At 41.7% G+C, this 19,032-nt stretch overlaps 1 protein-coding gene across 6 annotated transcripts in view; it reads left to right on the forward strand.

The window, feature by feature from the left end:
• The window catches only part of NPR3 (natriuretic peptide receptor 3), a 147,643-nt gene that overhangs the window by 69,245 nt on the left and 59,366 nt on the right, over window positions 1-19,032 (forward strand). For all 6 annotated transcript variants that reach the window (XR_004538306.1, XR_004538307.1, XR_004538308.1 and 3 more), the window contains exon 3: window positions 1,326-1,492. Coding sequence is in view for 3 of the 6 variants with exons in the window: in XM_033933273.1 (XP_033789164.1) it covers window positions 1,326-1,492 (167 nt within the window). In the remaining 3 variants the exon portion in view is untranslated. The remainder of the gene's footprint in view (window positions 1-1,325; window positions 1,493-19,032) is intronic.

Here is a 19,032-nt window from a genome sequence, read left to right on the forward strand (position 1 = left end):
GTACCTGGCCAATACCCAAGAGTAACAACATTCCATTCAGAATCCTAAAGAATAGCAAGATTCTGGAATACCAAAGAGTAACAAAAGATTCTGGAACCCCAAAGAGTAGCAACATTCCATGCTACCGATCCAGGGCAAGCAGTGGCTTCCCCCGTGTCTTTCTCAATAACAGACTATGGACTTTTCCTCCAGGAACTTATCTAAAAACCAGCTACGCTATCTGCTTTTACCACATCCTCTGGTAACGCGTTCCAGAGCTTAACTATTCTCTTGAGTGAAAAAAAAATTTCCTCTAATTGGTTTTAAAAGTATTTCCCTGTAACTTCATTGCGTGTCCTCCTAGTCTTTGTAATTTTTGAAGGAGTGAAAAATCGATCCACCTGTACCCGTTCTACTCCACTCCCACAACCAGGAAGTAATGACAGAAGGGAGACGAGGTTGGAGCAAGAAGCAAGTGGAAGATGCTGCTTGCACTGGCGAAGAGAGACACCAGCGCCCCCACCCCATTAAGACAGCACAGGGGGAGGTCCACCCCCTCCTTACTACGCCACTGCTCCCTGAATCCTGTTGCTTCACAGGATTTGACAAATAAAAATCCCGGTACTGAATACAAGTAAAATGATGTAACTGACACAAAAACTTTACACTGATATTATTCATGACATCTATAAAATGAAAAGAAATAATGAATAAATACTGTATACTTTAGAATACTTGCAGTTGGCTATTAGGGACAACCATTCACAGTAGCCTTTGAGCTAGCATAAGTGCTCATTCCTAAGATTAGGGATATAACTTTGGACTTACACTAGCATTCTACCGTATAACAGCAGTTGCACGCTCAATTGCTAATACAGTATTATCCTGGCACCTAACGTTAGGTGGTGTATAGAAAATTACCCCCTGAACTAGTACCACTTGGGAGGTGGGAGAGGGGATATAAAAGTCATTGTGAATAAAGACTTGTGGCACAATATGAGCCCCAATTCTGACTAACTTGTATGTACACAAGGGCAGGAGGAAACTGCTGATTGAAAAGAAAGTTTCTCATTTTTTACTGTCTTTATGTACTTGCTGTTGCTATAAAGCCGAATTACATCACTTCTCACTTTTTCTTACATGCAACAAATATCTTTCTTCAGGAAAACTGATTGCTTGGCAGGGCATTTTTTCAGCATTAAGTCCTTTATCGGTATGTGTTAGACTTCTCTATCCATCTGCAGTGTGTCTAGCCAAAGTAGCTCACAGAAAAGACCGATACCGGTATGAGAAAAATTAGTCCTTTATGGTGCCTGGCTTTCTAAATATTTTTATTTCTCCCGTAGGAAATGGTTCCTGGAAGAGAGGAGACAAAAATGATGCCGAAGCTAAGCAGGCCTACGCATCCTTACAAACAGTTACCTTACTGAGGACAGTGAAACCTGAGTTTGAGAAGTTTTCCACTGAGGTGAAAAGTTCTGTTGAAAAACTGGGACTCGAGGATAATGATTACGTAAGTATTGCTTATAAGTGCAATGATTTAGCATTCTGTAAACAATATTATGATTCAATTAAAGTTGATACAGTGCCTAATTCTGCCAGACGCACACTTCCCTGGTCAATTCGAAACATTCAAGATACTGAAGGGGATAGACTTAGTAGATAAGGACAGGTTGTTCACCCTCTCCAAGGTAGGGAGAACAAGAGGGCACTCTCTAAAGTTGAAAGGGGATAGATTCCGTACAAATGTAAGGAAGTTCTTCTTCACCCAGAGAGTGGTAGAAAACTGGAATGCTCTTCCAGAGGCTGTTATAGGGGAAAACACCCTCCAAGGATTCAAGACAAAGTTAAACAAGTTTCTGTTGAACAAGAACGTGCGCTGGTAGGGCTAGTCTCAGTTAGGGTGCTCGTCTTAGACCAGAGGGCCGCCGCGTGAGCGAACTGCTGGGCATGATGGACCACTGGTCTGAATCAGCAGTGGCAATTCTTATGTTCTTATACTTTGAATGACAAGGATCTTTTTAAAATGGTGCCACTTCTGACTACAGAAAATGATCATCTTTTTGCTTCTCTAATATGTGACATGGAACTAAGTGAGATGGTAAACTGTGGTCCTCTTTGACATTTCCTGAAATGAGATCCATCCCTATGTTGTCTTTTGTATGTTTGGTTTTTTTAATGAAAAAAGAGACTAAGGGGATGATTCTGTAGGTGGTGCTTGCCGTGGTAGGTGCCTAGAAAACAGGTACCTGATGTGCGTCAACCATAGCCAGTTGTCGCTTACAGAATCAGGGATACTGGTGTTGCAAAATTATTATTAAATGGATGGAACTCCACCAATAAACCATATCCATTCTCAAAGAGAGGAATATAATTTATAAAGAAATATTAATATGGGGACAATTAGCTCGCTTGATTAAAACTTAGCTCTGTAATAGTAATGTATTAAGTTAAAAAGACCAGGATTCAAAACATTTGCAAATAAACTAGAATTTTATTTCTTACCAAGCAAGATTAAGCATAAATTAAAATCAAGCAGGTAAAGCAGTTAAAGATAGGATCTTTAAGCAAAGATAATAGGATACACTAGACAAAATTTTACTAAGGTCAAATGATTAAATTTACGCACAAATGCTGGTTGAAAAGTCCTTAGAAGACCACATTGTAGGGTCAAGCACATGGTTTCAGCACCCCAGGAGAAAAAAGAGAGTGTCCAGCCTTGGAGTCCAGGAAAAAGAGAGCAAAGGCAGAGCGTGTGTCTGGCTATATTGATGTGGCTGGCTTGAAAACTGGACCCATCATGCATAGCAATTGTCCCATCCCTGAGGCTGGTATCGCATCCAATCATAGAGCAGGGCATTGCATCCAATCATAAAGCAGTCCTTCAATTCCCTCTGTTTGTAGGTGATGTCAGGATTGAATTACAATGGCTTAAAATGGTGTTCCAGTACAGAGTATTGTTACTGTCCTTGCTGAATGTGATGTGAATCTATGTCTGAGTGACTTAAAATGGTGTGATGAGCTTCTATTGTTCTTGAAGACTAGAGTAGTCCAGAGATGAATTTGGTGTGAAGAGATGCTGGCCTACATTCTGTTCCACTGAAACACCTATTATGGGGTAGTAGAGTTCTGTTTAGCTCTGGTATCCACCCTGGCCATATCTTTGTCTTATCTGAATAGGTGTACTTAACACTTTCTGAAGGCAAATGGCTCAGTCTTTCGGAATAACTCCAAGATTAGATTCAAGTCTGACTCCCGGGTTCAGCTGAGATAAGTATTTAACAGCTATTTAGATGAATATACTTATTAACAATATAAAATGTAAAGCTGTTTAAAAATTATTTATAAAAAGAGTTATTTATTTATTCACGAAGACAACATATAAGCCACAAACTAAAATGAACACAAAAGTAAATCAAACAGACAGCCAATGATGAAGAGCCGCAGTGAACTTCCCACAGTATAAAATTATTACAGTGGTGGAGAGGTGGGGCTGAGGCGTCTTTTTGACAACTATACATTGACATTATACAAATCCAGTATATATTGAGAAAGACATATTTAAACTCCAGCACAATTAATATATCATGCTACACTGGCACCTAGCAAGGACCCTAGGTGCCGGAAACATAGGCCATGGTTTCACAGGCCTACATTTCTGTCACCTACGATCTTTGCAAATTCGCAGTTAGCGTCACCTAATAATGCTGAAGTCCGACACTGCCCTTAAACATACCCACTTCCAGGCTTCAATGTCATTAGGCGCCGGTCCCGGAGCTACCTAGCATCACCTTTTTTTTTTTTTTTCTTTTTTTTTTTATGAGGTTTTATTTGTTTTTTAATACTGTGACCAATTATTGCTTCCAGTCTACCCAATCCACATCACACTGAAATATCTACAGGTAAATAGTAGCTTTCTTAAAATTCCTATCTGTATTTGTAGCTAATCTACACATGTACATTCTACTGCTTCCACTTGGAGATGCCTCTCAAATAACTCCCATATTGTTTAATATATTTGACAGCATTAAACTACTGTGATGAGGCAGTTGCTTAAAAGCCATGTGTCTCTTTTGTCTAATGTGTTGTGATTTGTTCTAATTTTGTTTTTATGGTTTTAAGTATTGTAAACTGCTTAGATGCTGGTACCATGGGTAATATATCAAGTAAGTAAGTGAAATGAAAAGAATTTATTTATTTTTGAAGCCTTCCATGATGAAATTCAAAATGTTGCTCAAGACTTAGCTATTTGGTAAATTCTACCCTGCTTACCCTGATGCGAGTTAAGTGCACGGTTCAGACTGGAACCCTTTTTCTTTCTGTTCTCCTTTCCTTGTGTATTCCATTTATCAGAAGCTTTATTGTTGTGTAATGCTTCCCCTGATTTCTGTTTGGTGTTTGGTTTTTTGTCAGTTGTTTGTTTCTGGTTTTGATTTGTATCCTGCCATGATGTATGTCAAAGAATGAAGGTATATGAGTGGTATCAGTTTACTGGAGGATATGTAAAAAGAAGACTGCTTTATGATTCAAACTTGGTGAATATTGTGGAAATGGGTAAAGGTTATGATGGTAAGAGTGTTTGTTTTTTGTGTTATGTTGATTTATGTTAAGATTATGTATGTTTGAACGTGTTACCCACCAACAATGGTGAGATCAATTGGGATATAAATATTGAAAGTAAATAAATAAATAAATGTGAAGGTAACTCACTGAATAAATTCAATGAATCAATCAATTTTGCCAAAGAGTACCCTGTTTATTTTTCTTAACATAGAGGTATGGGTAAAGTCAAAAAGTAGATGAGTGGCTACATTTTAGATGGTTGTTGTAGATGGAAAGGCACATTTGTATATGCATACATGGCCACTTTTACTAATGGGCAAAAGAAACAGCTGGCCCAGGCCCCTGCAAAAAAGGGACCCAGCCACACAATTGCCCATTGGTAAATTTAGCCCTGTTTCTGTCTTTCATTTCCCACTGCCTGGTGAGTCCTGCATGTGTCCCTCTCTCTTCCTTCTGATTCCCCCCACCCCCCTTTCCCCACAGTCTAATCTGATAATCAGATCGCAGAGTCCTACTAGGAAAATCCTTATCTGAATTCAAACCACTCCATTATGGAGTGCCTCAGGGAGCTTTACTTTCACCTCTCCTCTTCATCCTCTATGTCAAACCAATACTGGACATAGCGGGTAAACACCGCATCAGAATCCACTCTTTCGCTGACGATCTACAACTCTATCTTCCCCTAGGCTGTCACCGAGACACACAAATCAAATATCTCCAGTCTTGCTTAACTGAAATAAAGTCTTGGATGACTGTAAACAAATTACAGTTAAATGAATCCAAGACAGAACTTCTTTGGATCCACAAAGATTTATGCGTATACCCCCGTCCGTCCTTTTCTTGGGCCACAAACACCCTTACACCCAAAGACAACGTCCGCAGCCTAGGAGTAACTCTTAACTCTAATTTATCAATGACAGATCACGTATCCAAACTAGTATCATCCTCCTTCTACTACCTCTGCCAGCTAAAAACCATATGTGCCTACTTCTCAGAACTTGAATTTGCCCAACTACTCTACGCTTTTGTTCTATCCCGCATAGACTATTGTAACACTCTACTGGTGGGCCTGCCTACCAAAACTCTCTTCCCCCTCCAAAGGGTGCAAAACGCTGCAATCCGCCTTCTGAAAAACCTAGGCATCTGCGACCATGTTACCCCTGCATTAGCTTCCATGCACTGGCTGCCCATTCAAAAACGCTGCACCTTCAAGGCCCTGCTCCTCGCTTTCAAAACCTTCCATGAAATAATTCTGTACTACATGAAAACTAAACTACAAATCTACTTCCCAAAACAACCACTGAGGTCCCAAGGAGAAAAATGACTGACCATACCTTCTGGCCGCTCCCTCAAAACTGAAACTGCTCGCAAACGCTCCTACTCACATTTCATACCCAAACTTTGGCACACAATCCCTCCATCTGTCAGATCACTAGAAGGACTCTGGAACTTCAGGAAGGCCGTGAAAACCTTCCTCTTTACTAACCCAGCGCCTTAAAGTCATTCACCCTGAAATGCCACCCAGTCAACGCACTTATGTCACTTAATCTCACCAGATGCTACTTAGTACATATGTTTTATTGTCATGTCTATATTGTAATTTATGTAAACTGTCATCTCTGCTCTGTCTGGATTATTATGGATGTACTTTGTAACCCGTTCTGGGCTCCTTTGGGAGGACGGGCTAAAAAAATCGAATGAATAAATAAATAAATAAATTTCTGAATGCTCTATGCCAGGGGTCTCAAAGTCCCTCCTTGAGAGCCGCAATCCAGTCAGGTTTTCAGGATTTCCCCAATGAATATGCATGAGATCTATGTGCATGCACTGCTTTCGATGCATATTCATTGGGGAAATCCTGAAAACCCGATTGGATTGCGGCCCTCAAGAAGGGACTTTGAAATCCCTGCTCTATGCCTATCTAGGTTCAAGTCGACTTACAAATCAAGAAGTTTACATTATGTTTAGGAGTTACAACAATGAAATATAAAGTAAGCAGTATACTATGAGGTAGTTAGTTGTGAAACCATAGGACTTTAGTTTTTGTTGTGTTTGAGTTTATTGATTGTAGCCCAGGTATGTATTTTGTCTGTACCATTGGATATTTTATGAGAAACATCATGTGCATTGTTTGATTGGAATGAGCAGGAGGATGTCATCTGCCTACGAAAGTAAGCATTCATTGTTATTGAAATTAATGTGACCCAAGGAAATCATGAAGAGGTTGTATAGTATTGGAGAGAATGGTGATCCTTGAGGAATGACGTAGAATGCTTTCCAGCTTCTGGAGAATGTTCCTTCTTTCCAGACGAGGTAATTCCTATTCTGTAGGAAATCTTTGAAGCAGCTCAGAAGAGTGCCCTCATTTAGTTTGGTTAAAAGTAGATGGTGGTTGACAAAGTCAAAGGCGGCTGATATATCAAATTGGAGTAGAATGTCTAGTGTTCTATGCTTAAGATTTGTTTGATTTTAGTGATTAAGGTTAATAGAAGTTGTTCTGTGCTATGTTGTAAGCGAAACCTGAACTGTGAGGGATGGTGGCAGGAGAATTTTTCAATATATCGAGAGTTGTTTGCAGACATGCACTTCTACAATTTTAGTAAGAATAGGGATGCCCGCGATAGGTCTGTAATTTGAAGGATTTGAGAGGTCTGTGTTTTGGGTCTTGGGAATATGACCCATCTAAGATGATAGTTGGCCATTCTGTAGTAGGTTGTTTTAGGAGTTTGACCAGCCAGAATATGATGTGATCCAAGGCATCTCCTAATAAATGAGTGAGACATTTGTCAAGGATGCTGCTTTGAGTAGATAATTTTTTTTTTTTAGCTGGGAGGCTGTGTCAGATGTTATTAGAGGCTTGAAGGTATTACAAATTCAGTCAGCCATAAAGGGGTCTGTTGTCCTTGGGTGTAGTGTGTATTCTGGTGCTGAAGTGATGGTTGTCTTATCATCCTTAGTTTGTACATTTTTTATCTTGTTTACGAAGAAGTCAGTTAGTATTTGGGCATTGGCTGGGAATTAATATAACATAGACCTAATTTTGGAAGTGTAGTCATGGTTCGCATTAAGTGAAATAGTTTTCTGATATCAAGATTTTTGTTTTTTATTTTGCGAACATAGGGGGGGGGGGAGTTGGCTTCAGCAATATTGAATTTGTATTTATTGATTGCAACTCTCCAGGCTGTTATGTTCTGGTAGGTTACTTTTTTGCCATTGCCTCTCAAGCCTTTTGGAAGATTGTTTTTCAGCCAATAGATTCTCGGTAAACCAAGGCAAGGGTTTGGTAGTGGCATGGTGGGGCTATTGCGTCCAGCGTTTATTCAGTTGTGTTTGTTAGTAAGCATTGTAGTAGGATTGTTTGAAGACATGTTTAATAATTCAGAGGCTTTATTTCAAAATTAGTTTGAGTTTATCCTGCCTCTTAGTGTTTGTTTTTTTTAAATTGGTATTAGTGGTGTATTTACCATGTGTAGGGTAAAATTGAAGGACAGTAGGTAGTTATCTGACCAGGGAACTGCAGTCCATTCTGTATCTATATTGAGGTGGGAGGAGCATTGGATATTAGAACATAAGATTTGCCACTGCCACCAGTGGTCCATCATGTCTAGCAGTCCACTCACACGGCAGCCCTTAAGTCAAAGACCTATTTGAGTCTAGCCTTACTTGCATATGTTCTGTTCCAGTAGGAACTTATCCAACCTTGTCTTGAATCCCTGAAGGGTGTTTTCCCCTATAACAGCCTCCGGAAGAGCGTTCCAGGTTTCTACCACTCTCTGAGTGAAGAAGAACTTCTCGTTGTATGGCAACTCCCCCAATCCTTTTTCGTGTGTGGGGCTTTGATAGTTTTTGATCTAGATGCAGACATAGCATAGGTTAGTGAGTTCTAGCAGGAGTGGGCCTGAACTTCTTTTTGTTTGTGGGCTGGTTGCTGGAGATTGTAGCAACCAGCCCACAAACAAAAAGAAGCTCAGGCCTGCTAGAACTCACTTCAACCTATGCTAGAGCAAAGAGGAGTAGCTCTTAAAGTACAAGTTATAGGTTTGTGAAGAGGGTCAATGTGGTTTGGAGTTATGATTTGTTGGGTACCAAGTTTGAAAAGGTTTACTTATTGTTTGGCAGTCTTCTATTAGGTTTAAAAGCCTAGAAAGATTAGGAATAGTGCATGGCACTACTTCATGATTGAGATTTTTTCCTGAATTATCTGTTGGAAGTGTATAGAATGGGAGGATTTAAAATTAGCTGACCGGTGATTACCTTGGTGCAGTGTGATGATCTTCACTGGTTGTTAAGTGGAACATTCATGGGTTCCAGATGGTTGATTGTCCTCTGGTCTACTGATGTATGTTGTATTGTGGATGTGAGGGTAATGTAGCTCTTGTTCTCAGTTTGGATTTCAGTTGCTTTTGTAATCAGCACAAAGAACTGCGCAAAGAATTGTGCTAAGAAGCATACCATTGGCCTGCACCTTAGACACATAGCAGGAGCAGTGGGGGAAGGTGGAACAGCTCTCCCATGCTGGCCTGACTCACTCCCCTCCTCTTCCAATGCTGGATCCTGGTGGGACAGCTTCTAGTGGCAATAAAACTGCTTTGTCCTCCCTCCCTCCCTCATTTATTTATTTATTTGTTTATTTTATCATCAGTGACTTGGCAGCCTGTAGTAATGTGTCTATAGTGTTGAAACATAGCCTTCATCAAACACAGTCAGACAAGGATAAAAAGTGAAATAAAAACCCTTTATTAAACAATTGCTGGACACTGTTACCTCACAGGTACAATAAATAAAGAATAAGGTCTCTCTAAGTTTAGAAGTAGACAAGGCAAATTTTGCATAGCCCTCAAACCCACAGTACATACAGCTACCTGGAGGGTTGAACAAACACAGGCCTGGTTCCAGCCAGACCTTCAGATCAGGATTCTTCTATAGCTTGTTTACCTTAGCCAACTTCTGATGACTTACACTTAAGCAGGGGAGTCCCACACTGCAGGACAGCTTCCATCCTCCCAGGGTCGCCCTGTTCTATGCTGCCAGAGGATTTTTACTTCCTGCTATCTGTTGAAGCCCTACATTGAAGCCATAGGACGGACCCTAACTACACCATATTCCGGAAGAAACTGAAAACTCATCTATTTGACACTTAATCACCTATATCCTCTCTTTTCCCTCCACCCCTCTCCTTACCTCCCTACCCTCCTCTTCTCTTCTCCCACCCCTCCTCCCCCCTTCTCCTTCCTCACCCCCTCTTTAAGTCGCTTTGAGCCTACCTAGGTATGAGCGACGCAAAAATACAAGATTAGATTAGATTTCTGGCCAGAAAGCTTAACATTCCTATGCCTTATTTTGGCTCTGCTTATAACATAAGAACATAAGAATAGCCTTATTGGATCAGACCAATAATCCATCTAGCCCAGTAGCTCATCCTCAAGCTGGCTAATCAGGTCACTAGTACCTGGCAGAAACCCAAAGAGTAGCAACATTCCATGTCTGTCTCAATAACAGACTATGGACTTTTCCTCTAGGAAATTGTCCAAACCGTTCTTAAAACCAGCTATGTTAACCGCTCTTACTACAACCTCTGGCAACACGTTTCACGGCTTAACTATTCTCTGAGTGAAAAATTATTTCCTCCTATTGGTTTTAAAAAGTATTTCTATGTAATTTTGTTGTGTCCCCTAATCTTTGTAAATTTTTATGGAGTAAAAAAATTGATCCACTTGTACCCGTTTTACACCAGTCAGGATATTGTAGACTTTAATCATATCTTCCCTCAGCCGTCTCTTTTCCAAGTTGAAGAGCCCTAACCGCTTTAGTCTTTCCAGATATGAGATGAGTTCTGTCCTCTTTATCATCTTGGTCGCTCTTCTTTGAACCTTTTTTAGTTCTGTTATATCTTTCTTGAGATAAGGTGACCAGAATTGAACACAATATTCCAGGTGAGGTTGCACCATGGAGCAATACAGAGGCATTATAACATTCTTACTCTTGTTAACCATCCCTGTTTTTTTAACAATTCCTAGCATTCAGTTTGCTTTTTTGGCCGCCACCACTAGTGCTGCCTGATTCAGGAAAAAAAAAATTTGATTCGATTCAGCCTATTGAATTGGTTTTTCGATTCGATTTGATTTTCCTGCCCAATTGGGTGTTTTTCTCAAACGTCCTGGTGGGTTTATTTTATAGCCTCTTCACTCCCTTTGCCTTCTCCTAACCACACTGGCGCTGTGGTGTAAACAAAATAAACAAACAAAAAAGACTTTTCTTCTCTCTCTTAAATCCTAGTTCACGTTTGCGGTCAAACACTATCTCTGGCAGGATACACACTTCAAATCTGGCATATTGTAATCGGAAAATGGAAAATAAAATGACCAGACCTTTTGTTGTCTGGTCATTATTCAAATCTTGTTGGTCCCAAGCTCTGGTTGTCTTCTGATAACTTGCTTGCCAGGGTCTCTTTCTTTCTTCTTTCTCCGTTCTAACCATCCATCTGCCATCTCTGTCCTCCCCTTCCGTTTCCCTTCCCTCCCCTCCCCAGGAGGTCTGGCATCTTTCCTTTTTTTTCATCTCCCTCCACAGATCCACCTTTTCTTAACTACCCTTTCATCCAGCATCTCTCGTCTTTGTCAATAACAGACTATGGACTTTTCCTCCAGGCACTTGACCAAACTTTTCTTAAAACCAGCTACGCTATCCACTCTTACCTCATGGTGAACATGGGTAGAGGGTAGGGATAAGGACACAGATGCTGGAAAAGGGGTTTAAATAGGGGCCCAGGAGGAAGAAGCTAGAAAAGAGGGAATGGGGACACTGAGGACAAATGATGGATGGGGAGGGCAGGTTATGCATAAGGACATAGAAAGGAAATACTGGACAGAATGAATAGGAATGCAAAGGGAAAATGGATGGTGGCCTTAGAAAAAATGGCAGATACACAGAGCCCCTGCAAATACAGAATTAAAAACAAAGGAAAGCAGAAAGAGAGACTGGAACCAAGTAAATGGAAAAAAATAATATATTCAGACAACAAAGAATATTGGAATATGTCAGATTTTGAAAATGCACATCTTTGATATCTTAAGAACATAAGAAGTTGCCTCCGCTGGGTCAGACCAGAGGTCCATCGCGCCCAGCTGTCCGCTCCTGTGACGGCCCATCAGGTCCATGGGCTGTAAGGTGATCCTTTGTCTAAAACCCTTCAATCCCCTTTATCCTTCTATCTATACCCTTTCATAATCCTATCTCTACCTCTATCTGTATCCCTCAATCCCCGTATCCTTCAGTAATTTATCCAATCCTTTTTTGAAACCCCGTAATGTACTTGCATTTGAGTTTCTATTTCTCCTTGTTTGCTGTGTTGAGTTTGACTTCTTGAGGTTCCAATTCAGTCTTTTGCCATCTATTATTGATCTGTAAACCAGTCCAGAACCTACCTTCTCTTGCTCAGATCATATCTTGTACTATATTTTAAGAGGGGGTGGGGGATGGGTGCTGAGATGTGTGTATTTATTCTGCTCTGTCTATAGATGCAGTGAAATTCTATGCATGTTTAAATAATGTGGTGGTGTCTGTTCGAAAGTTCATTGGTTCTTAATGGAGTTGTGTTAATTAATTGTTAATTATGATAAATACTGGCTGGCCAAGGGACTGCACTGGATTCTTAAGGGATGACATCACACTCAATAGTTCTTGGTTTCCACTTGCTGGCTATAGAAAAATTATCAGACAAGGACTCATTTACCCATTTTAGCCATGTTGAGTTAGTTATACTACAACTTATTTCTATAGCACTGCCAGGCGTATGCAGAGCTGTTCAGACCTACAGAAGAGATAGTCCTTGCTCTAAGTGTGTACAGTGCAGATAAGACACATAGCTGAAAAATAAGAGGTTCTAGGCGAATAAGTTATAGAGAACAGGTCAAGATATAACAACTTGAATTTGAAAATGACTTGAGGAAGGGAGTATGATGCACTCAAGAAAGGGGAGATTAATTAGTTAAAAATGTAATGCTTGTAGGTTATTTGAACTTAAAGAATCTGCAACTCGGTAATGCTTATAAGTGTCTGGTTCACGTTTTGTGCCTTTCCCTGCATTTTCGTTGGAATTTGTCAGTTGTACTGCAATTCATGTTTTTAAAAAAAAATCACAATTTTCAGTAGGTCTCATTTCGGTGAACTGAGGCGCACAGTCGTTGTAAAGCCTGGTACAGAATCGGCCAAGAGAAGCAGTGGGTTTTTTTTTTTTTTGGCACATTTTGAATAGGGTTAATGGATTGGATCCGGCCACGGTCTGACAAATGTGGATGTCACTTACAAAAGGACCCCCTGCTTAAGTTGAGGACTGGATATAATCTCCACTGTTTCTCCCTCTGGGCAACTTTTACAGGAATAAAAGGTTTGTTGTGTCTCTAAGACAACTCCCATTAAAAATCTATCAGCTTCTTGTGAAGGGAAACACTGGGAGCTGTCATTTGGAGCTAGGCAGCCAGTAGCCAGGGAAGGTTACTAGATTCACAAGCAGCATAATAATTCTTGTCAACTGGAAAAGTTTGAATCGGTATCGAAAGAGACAGGGCTACAAATTCTATAAAACCAGCTCAGCAGGAAGATTAATTATAGAATGAAACCCTAAACAACTAAATGTTGGCCAGTTGGACGTGTCGGAGAATTACAAATAAAATACAAGGTTCATTAGAATGCAATAAAAAGTACAGTCATATGTAAAATTTGTGACGTCTCGGGCTTTGGCAAGCCGATGAGAATTTGATTTATATGCAGTTTTTACCTTGGAGCTGGAGAGATCCTTCAAGTTCAACTATATTCTTGGTGCAAATGGGTAGTCGTTTGTTAGGTTCCATGCGCCAAAGCACATTATTCATGCCCTTCCCTCCATAAAGCAGTTTATGGTTCCAGAACCCGTAATGCATTTTGTACATAGTTGAGAAAAAAAATGTGATCCTTTTTCTTCCCCCCCCCCACAAGGTTTTCTCCTGCTCTGTGCCTAAGGCAAAACTTCTGAAACCATGAGCTTGGCTATCTCTCCTGCCGCGATAGTGATCACCCCTCTACCTGAACTGCCACAAACCACGACAGGAGAGATTGGGCATCTCTTCTGCCATGGGTTGCAGCAGTTTGGAGTTGGCCCGATAACCATCGCGGCAGGGGAGATGAGCTAGCTCTCCTGCTACGATCGTTGGGGGGGGGGGGGTGGATTCTGTAACCGGTGTTGTTTTTGACAGACATCAGTTACAGAATCCAGCTTTTAGGCAAAGGACTGGCCCCTCCTTCGCCTAAAAGGTCTGGTTTTGGGCGTTTGCAACTTAGGCTGTTTTTGGGTTGATAATGTGTTGTAAGTGTAGACGTAGTGGTGGTATAGCCATTTAAACAACTGAATGGTAGGCCATTCTCAAAACAAACCTCATTTTGGACATTTGTTTTGATAATGGACATTTTCCCTGCTTCTACTTTCAGCATTTAGGGCCTAGGCCAAAAGGAGACTTACGGTAGTTGTTTTTTTTTATTATTATTATGCCCCTCCACGTGCCCAGAATATTTTAAAAATTACAAAGACTAGGGGACACTCGATGAAGTTACAAGGAAATACTTTTAAAACCAATAGGAGGATTTTTTTTTTTTTCCCACTCAGAGAATAATTAGCTCTGGAATGCGTTGCCAGAGGTTGTGGTAAGAGCGGATAGCAAAGCTGGTTTTAAGAAAGGTTTGAATAAGTTCCTTGAGGAAAAGTCCATAGTCTGTTACTGAGAAATACACGGGGAAAGCCATTGCTTGCCCTGTATCGGTAGCATGGAATATTGTTACTCCTTGGGTTTTGGCCAGATACTAGTGACCTGGATTAGCCACCGTGAGAACGGGCTACTGGGCTTGATGGACCATTGGGCTGACCAGTAAGGCTATTCTTATATTATGTTCTTATAATCCTGAACATGACATTTTCTAACTTCTTAATGCTTTCTTTGGCTCTGAAATCACTGAAGAGGAAATTGCACATTTTCTTTTCTCCTCCAAACTTACTACCTGTTCCTCTGAACCTATTCCCACCCATCTACTCGGCACTATCTCAGTACTATTGTCATATCCTCAATCTTTCACTTTTCACCACAACTCTTCTCATACCTTCAAACGTGCCACGGTTATATCATGTCTCAAAAAAAACCTACATTGGACCCTACCTGCCCTTCCAACTATCACCCCCGTCTCCCTCCTCCCTTTCTTATCCAAGCCCTTGAAATTGCTGTTCACCACTGCTGTCATGACTTTCTTTCATCTCAAGCTATTCATGACCCACTTGATCAGACTTTTGCCCTCTACATCTAGCTGAAACAGCCCTTGCTAAAGTCTCCCGATCTTGGCCAAATCCAAAGAGCTATATTCTATCCTCATCCTTTGTGTTCTATCTGCTGCTTTTGACACTGTTGATCACCACCTACTCCTTGATACACTGTCCTCACTTGGCTTTCAGGGCTCTGTTCTTTCTTCGGTTTCTTCTTATCCTCACCCTTCACACTTTAGTGTATGCTCTGGTGGATCCTCTTCCACTAGCTTACAAGAACAGGACAAATCCCCACAATACAAATATCCACTGAGAACAGTAAGGATGGGAAAGTACATAGCTGGATATAACTTGTCCAAGTATTTATTATAGCAATAAATAAAATGTCTGACCAAGTGGTCAAATTAATATTATCTCTAGATATAATACCCACTCAAGTTGTAAGGTCTCTTAGCTAATAAATCTTATTAATCTTATTAAAATCTTATTAATAAATCTTATTAATAAATCTTATTAAACTTATTATTAAATCTTATTAATCCATAGTTGGATTCTGGAGCCCTCTGTACAGTCAAGATATTCAATCTGTGCTATCAAAATATCCAGCAAAATTTGCTTAATTTGCTCTGTTTTGCAGTCATTGGCAACCTCCTCCTCCCCCTCCCTCATTTATTTAAGTTTATATTTATTAAAAAAAAATTCTTTGAAATTATTTATTTATTCTTCAATTTTTTCAATATTCTGTTAAAATCAAAAGTTCCTTTAAAGCTTTTACTGTCAGATCAAATCAGAACGTTTTTATTTTTTCTTCTTTTTACTTTTAGCCAAAAGGGGCCAACAGCTTGTTACTATCAGCAATTTATACGGTGCACAATTATTTGCTTTTAAAGTAACACTTACCTTGCAACTTTGTATTCAGAGAGCTACATTCTTCCTCGAGCCAAGCTTCTTATGCCGTTTCAATCAGATCGGGTTATCTGTGTCGCTAACTTCAAAGCCGACACGGCCAGAATATCACAGATGTCCTCCTTATTTTAGATCTGCTGCATTGGGGTGAAATTTAATTGGCACCCCCTCTTTTAAATCATTCGGTACTTCTGCCGATATACTCTGGAATGATCAGTATAATAAGATTTATTAGCCAAGAGACCCTACAACTTGAGAGTGGGTATTATATCTAGAGCAGGGGTCTCAAAGTCCCTCCTCGAGGGCCGCAATCCAGTTGGGTTTTCAGGATTTCCCCAATGAATATGCATGAGATCTGTGTGCATGCACTGCTTTCAATGCATATTCATTGGGGAAATCCTGAAAACCCGAATGGATTGCAGCCCTCGAGGAGGGACTTTGAGATCCTTGATCTAGAGCAAGTATTTATTATAACATATAATCAAGACCTGACACGGTCAGTGCAGTAGCATAGTAAAGGGAGGGGGAGAGCCAGCACCACTCTCCCTCTCCACCCTTACCTCATCCCCCTCCTCCCCTCATCATGTGCGCGCCTCCCTTCCCACCTCATCCCACTCCTCCCCTCACCATGTGCACGCCTCCCTTCCCTTCCCACCTCATCCCACTCCTCCCCCTCACCATGTGTGTGCCTCACTTCCCCCATACATCTAGTTGTCCACCGCCGTGAGAAACAACTTCAACGTGCTCCTCACTAGAGAATGACAAGGGGAAAAAATCTGTCCCCGTCACCGCCCCATCCCTGGCACAAGAGGTAAGTCTCAAACGAAAGGAAGCTCTGGAATGACTACAGAACTCATTGATGACCTTCCGGAAAGCGGTAAAGACCCTCCTCTTCAATTAAAATTCAACCACAGTCTACGCCTTACCCCCCTTAAACCTCCCTCCCCTCTACCCTCTCTTCTCCATTCGAAACTTCTACTTAAATTGCTGTACAGTCCATTCTTAACCTGTACTTAAATTACTATATAGTCCTTGTATTTAAACTACTGTATAGTCTTTGTATTGTCCAAATGTACTCCACTATGTACGTGAGCTTATAGACCGTTCTGAGCTACTGGGAGGAAGGGATAAAAATCTAAATAAATAAATAAAGTGAAGGGGACAATCAGGAGTAACCTGAAGAAATATTTTTCATGGAAACGGTGCTCAATTTGTGAATTCGGTGGAGGTGATAAAGAAGAGAACTGGAGCTGAAAGTGTGTTTCCCCAAAAATAAGCCCTAGCATGATTTTTAAAGATGCTCCTAATATAAGCCCTACCCCAAAAATAAGCCTTAGTTAAGATAGACACTCCCCCAAATCTCCCCCCCAAATCTCCCCAACACTCCGACTCCATCCCTGACACTAGTGCTGCCTGATTTGCAGAAAAAAACGGACTCGTCGATTCAGCAACTCCCACTCCTGCTCCTTTAGGAGGCCTCGGAGCGGAAGTCTCACGGCGGGAGGGTCGATGGGTTTCTGCTGCACAAAGGGATGGGTGAAGGGGAGGAATGATGCTGCACATGGGGGGGGGAGAAAGGAAAGAGGAAGAATTGGGGTAGAGGAGAGGAAGGGAGAGATGATTGTTGTACATGAAAAAAATTAAGACATCCCCAATATAAGCCCTAATGGGTTTTTGGACCCAAAATTAAGATGACACTGTCTTATTTTGGGGGAAACATGGTATGTCGAATCTCTTAGGAAGAGGAAAAGATAGTAGATGCAGTGATGTAGCGGGGGTGAGCAGCACCTGGGGAAGTGGCGCCCCTCTCCTGCCCCCTATCTATGCGCGCATGCCCCTTCCCCATACCTTTTTATCTTTGGCACAAGCAGCCACTAACTTGCTGCTTATGTTGGCTTCGGCGTGCTCTGTGTTCCGGAAGTGACATTGAGAGAGTGCCGAAGCCGACGTAAGCAGCAAGTTCGTGGCTGCTCGCGCAAAAGTTAAAAAGATATTGGGGGAAGGAGTGGGTAGGGGGGGAGAGCAGGAGGGGTGCTGGTGCCCTGAGGAAGACCACGCCTGGGGCAGTCCACCCCCACCCCCCTTATTACACCACTGAGTAGATGGCCTTTATCTGCCTTCAATGTACTGTTTGTGACTCGGGTCCTGGATGAAATGAGCATGTTTTAATACATATCTGGATTTATGGTACACCTCCACCATGATCCCTCAAAATCTTTGCATCCTGGTCATCTCTTATGAAACTGCCATTTACACGTGGAGATTTATTCAAAATAAAAGGCAAAATAATCTTCTATTAATGACTCTCACGTAATCCAATAAAATAACTTCCAGTGGCGTACAGAGGGGTGGGCGGGAGGGGGGGGCAGTCCGCCCCGGATGCACGGCACAAGGGGGTGCACAGCTGGCCACTCAACAGGGAATAGGCTGCCGCCGGGGAAAGGCTGACACTGCCGTCATCAGGAACAAGCCGGCGCCGAGTTCTCCCTCCCTGCTTCTCTTCCCCGTGAGCCGACCAACTCTAGCCATCCGACGTCAATTCTGACATCGGAGAGGACGTTCTGGGCCAGCCAATCGCTGCTTGGCTGGCCCGGAACGTCCTCTCCAATATTAGAATTGACGTCAGGCAGTGAGAGTTGGTCGGCCTGCGGGGAAGAGAAGCAGGGCGAACTCGGTGCCAGCCTATTTCCGATGGCCAGTGGCACCCTTTCCCCGGCGGCGGTGGCAGCAGCATGTTTCCCAATGGCGGTGGCATGGGGAGGGCAGTGAGAAAGAAAGAAAGGGGAGGGGTGACAGGGAGCCAGAAAGAAAGAAGGGGGGGCAGGGTGAAAGAAAGAAATGGGGCACAGAGAGAGAGAGAGAAAGACAAACATAGAGAAAGAAAGGGGGCATGGGGAGAGAAAGAAAGAAGGGGGCAGGGTGAAAGAAAGAAAGGGGGCACGGAGAGAGAGAGAGAAAGACAGACATACAGAAAGAAAGGGAGCATGGAGAGAGAAAGAAAGAAGGGTACAGGGTGAAACAAAGAAAGTTGGGGGAGGGAATGAGATCTGGAGGAGGGGAAGCATATAGGAGGCTGAAAGAAGGGAAAAAATATTGGATGCACAGTCGAAAGAATAAAGTGCAACCAGAGACTGATGAAATTACCAAATAAAGGTAGGAAAAATGATTTTATTTTCAATTTAGTGATCAAAATGTGTCCGTTTCGAGAATTTATATATGCTGTCTATATTTTGCACTATGGCCCCCTTTTACTAAACCGCAATAGCAGTTTTTAGCACAGGGAGCCTATGAGCGTCGAGAGC

Source organism: Geotrypetes seraphini, chromosome 1 (genome assembly GCF_902459505.1).
Source record: "Geotrypetes seraphini chromosome 1, aGeoSer1.1, whole genome shotgun sequence".
NCBI lineage: Eukaryota > Metazoa > Chordata > Amphibia > Gymnophiona > Dermophiidae > Geotrypetes > Geotrypetes seraphini.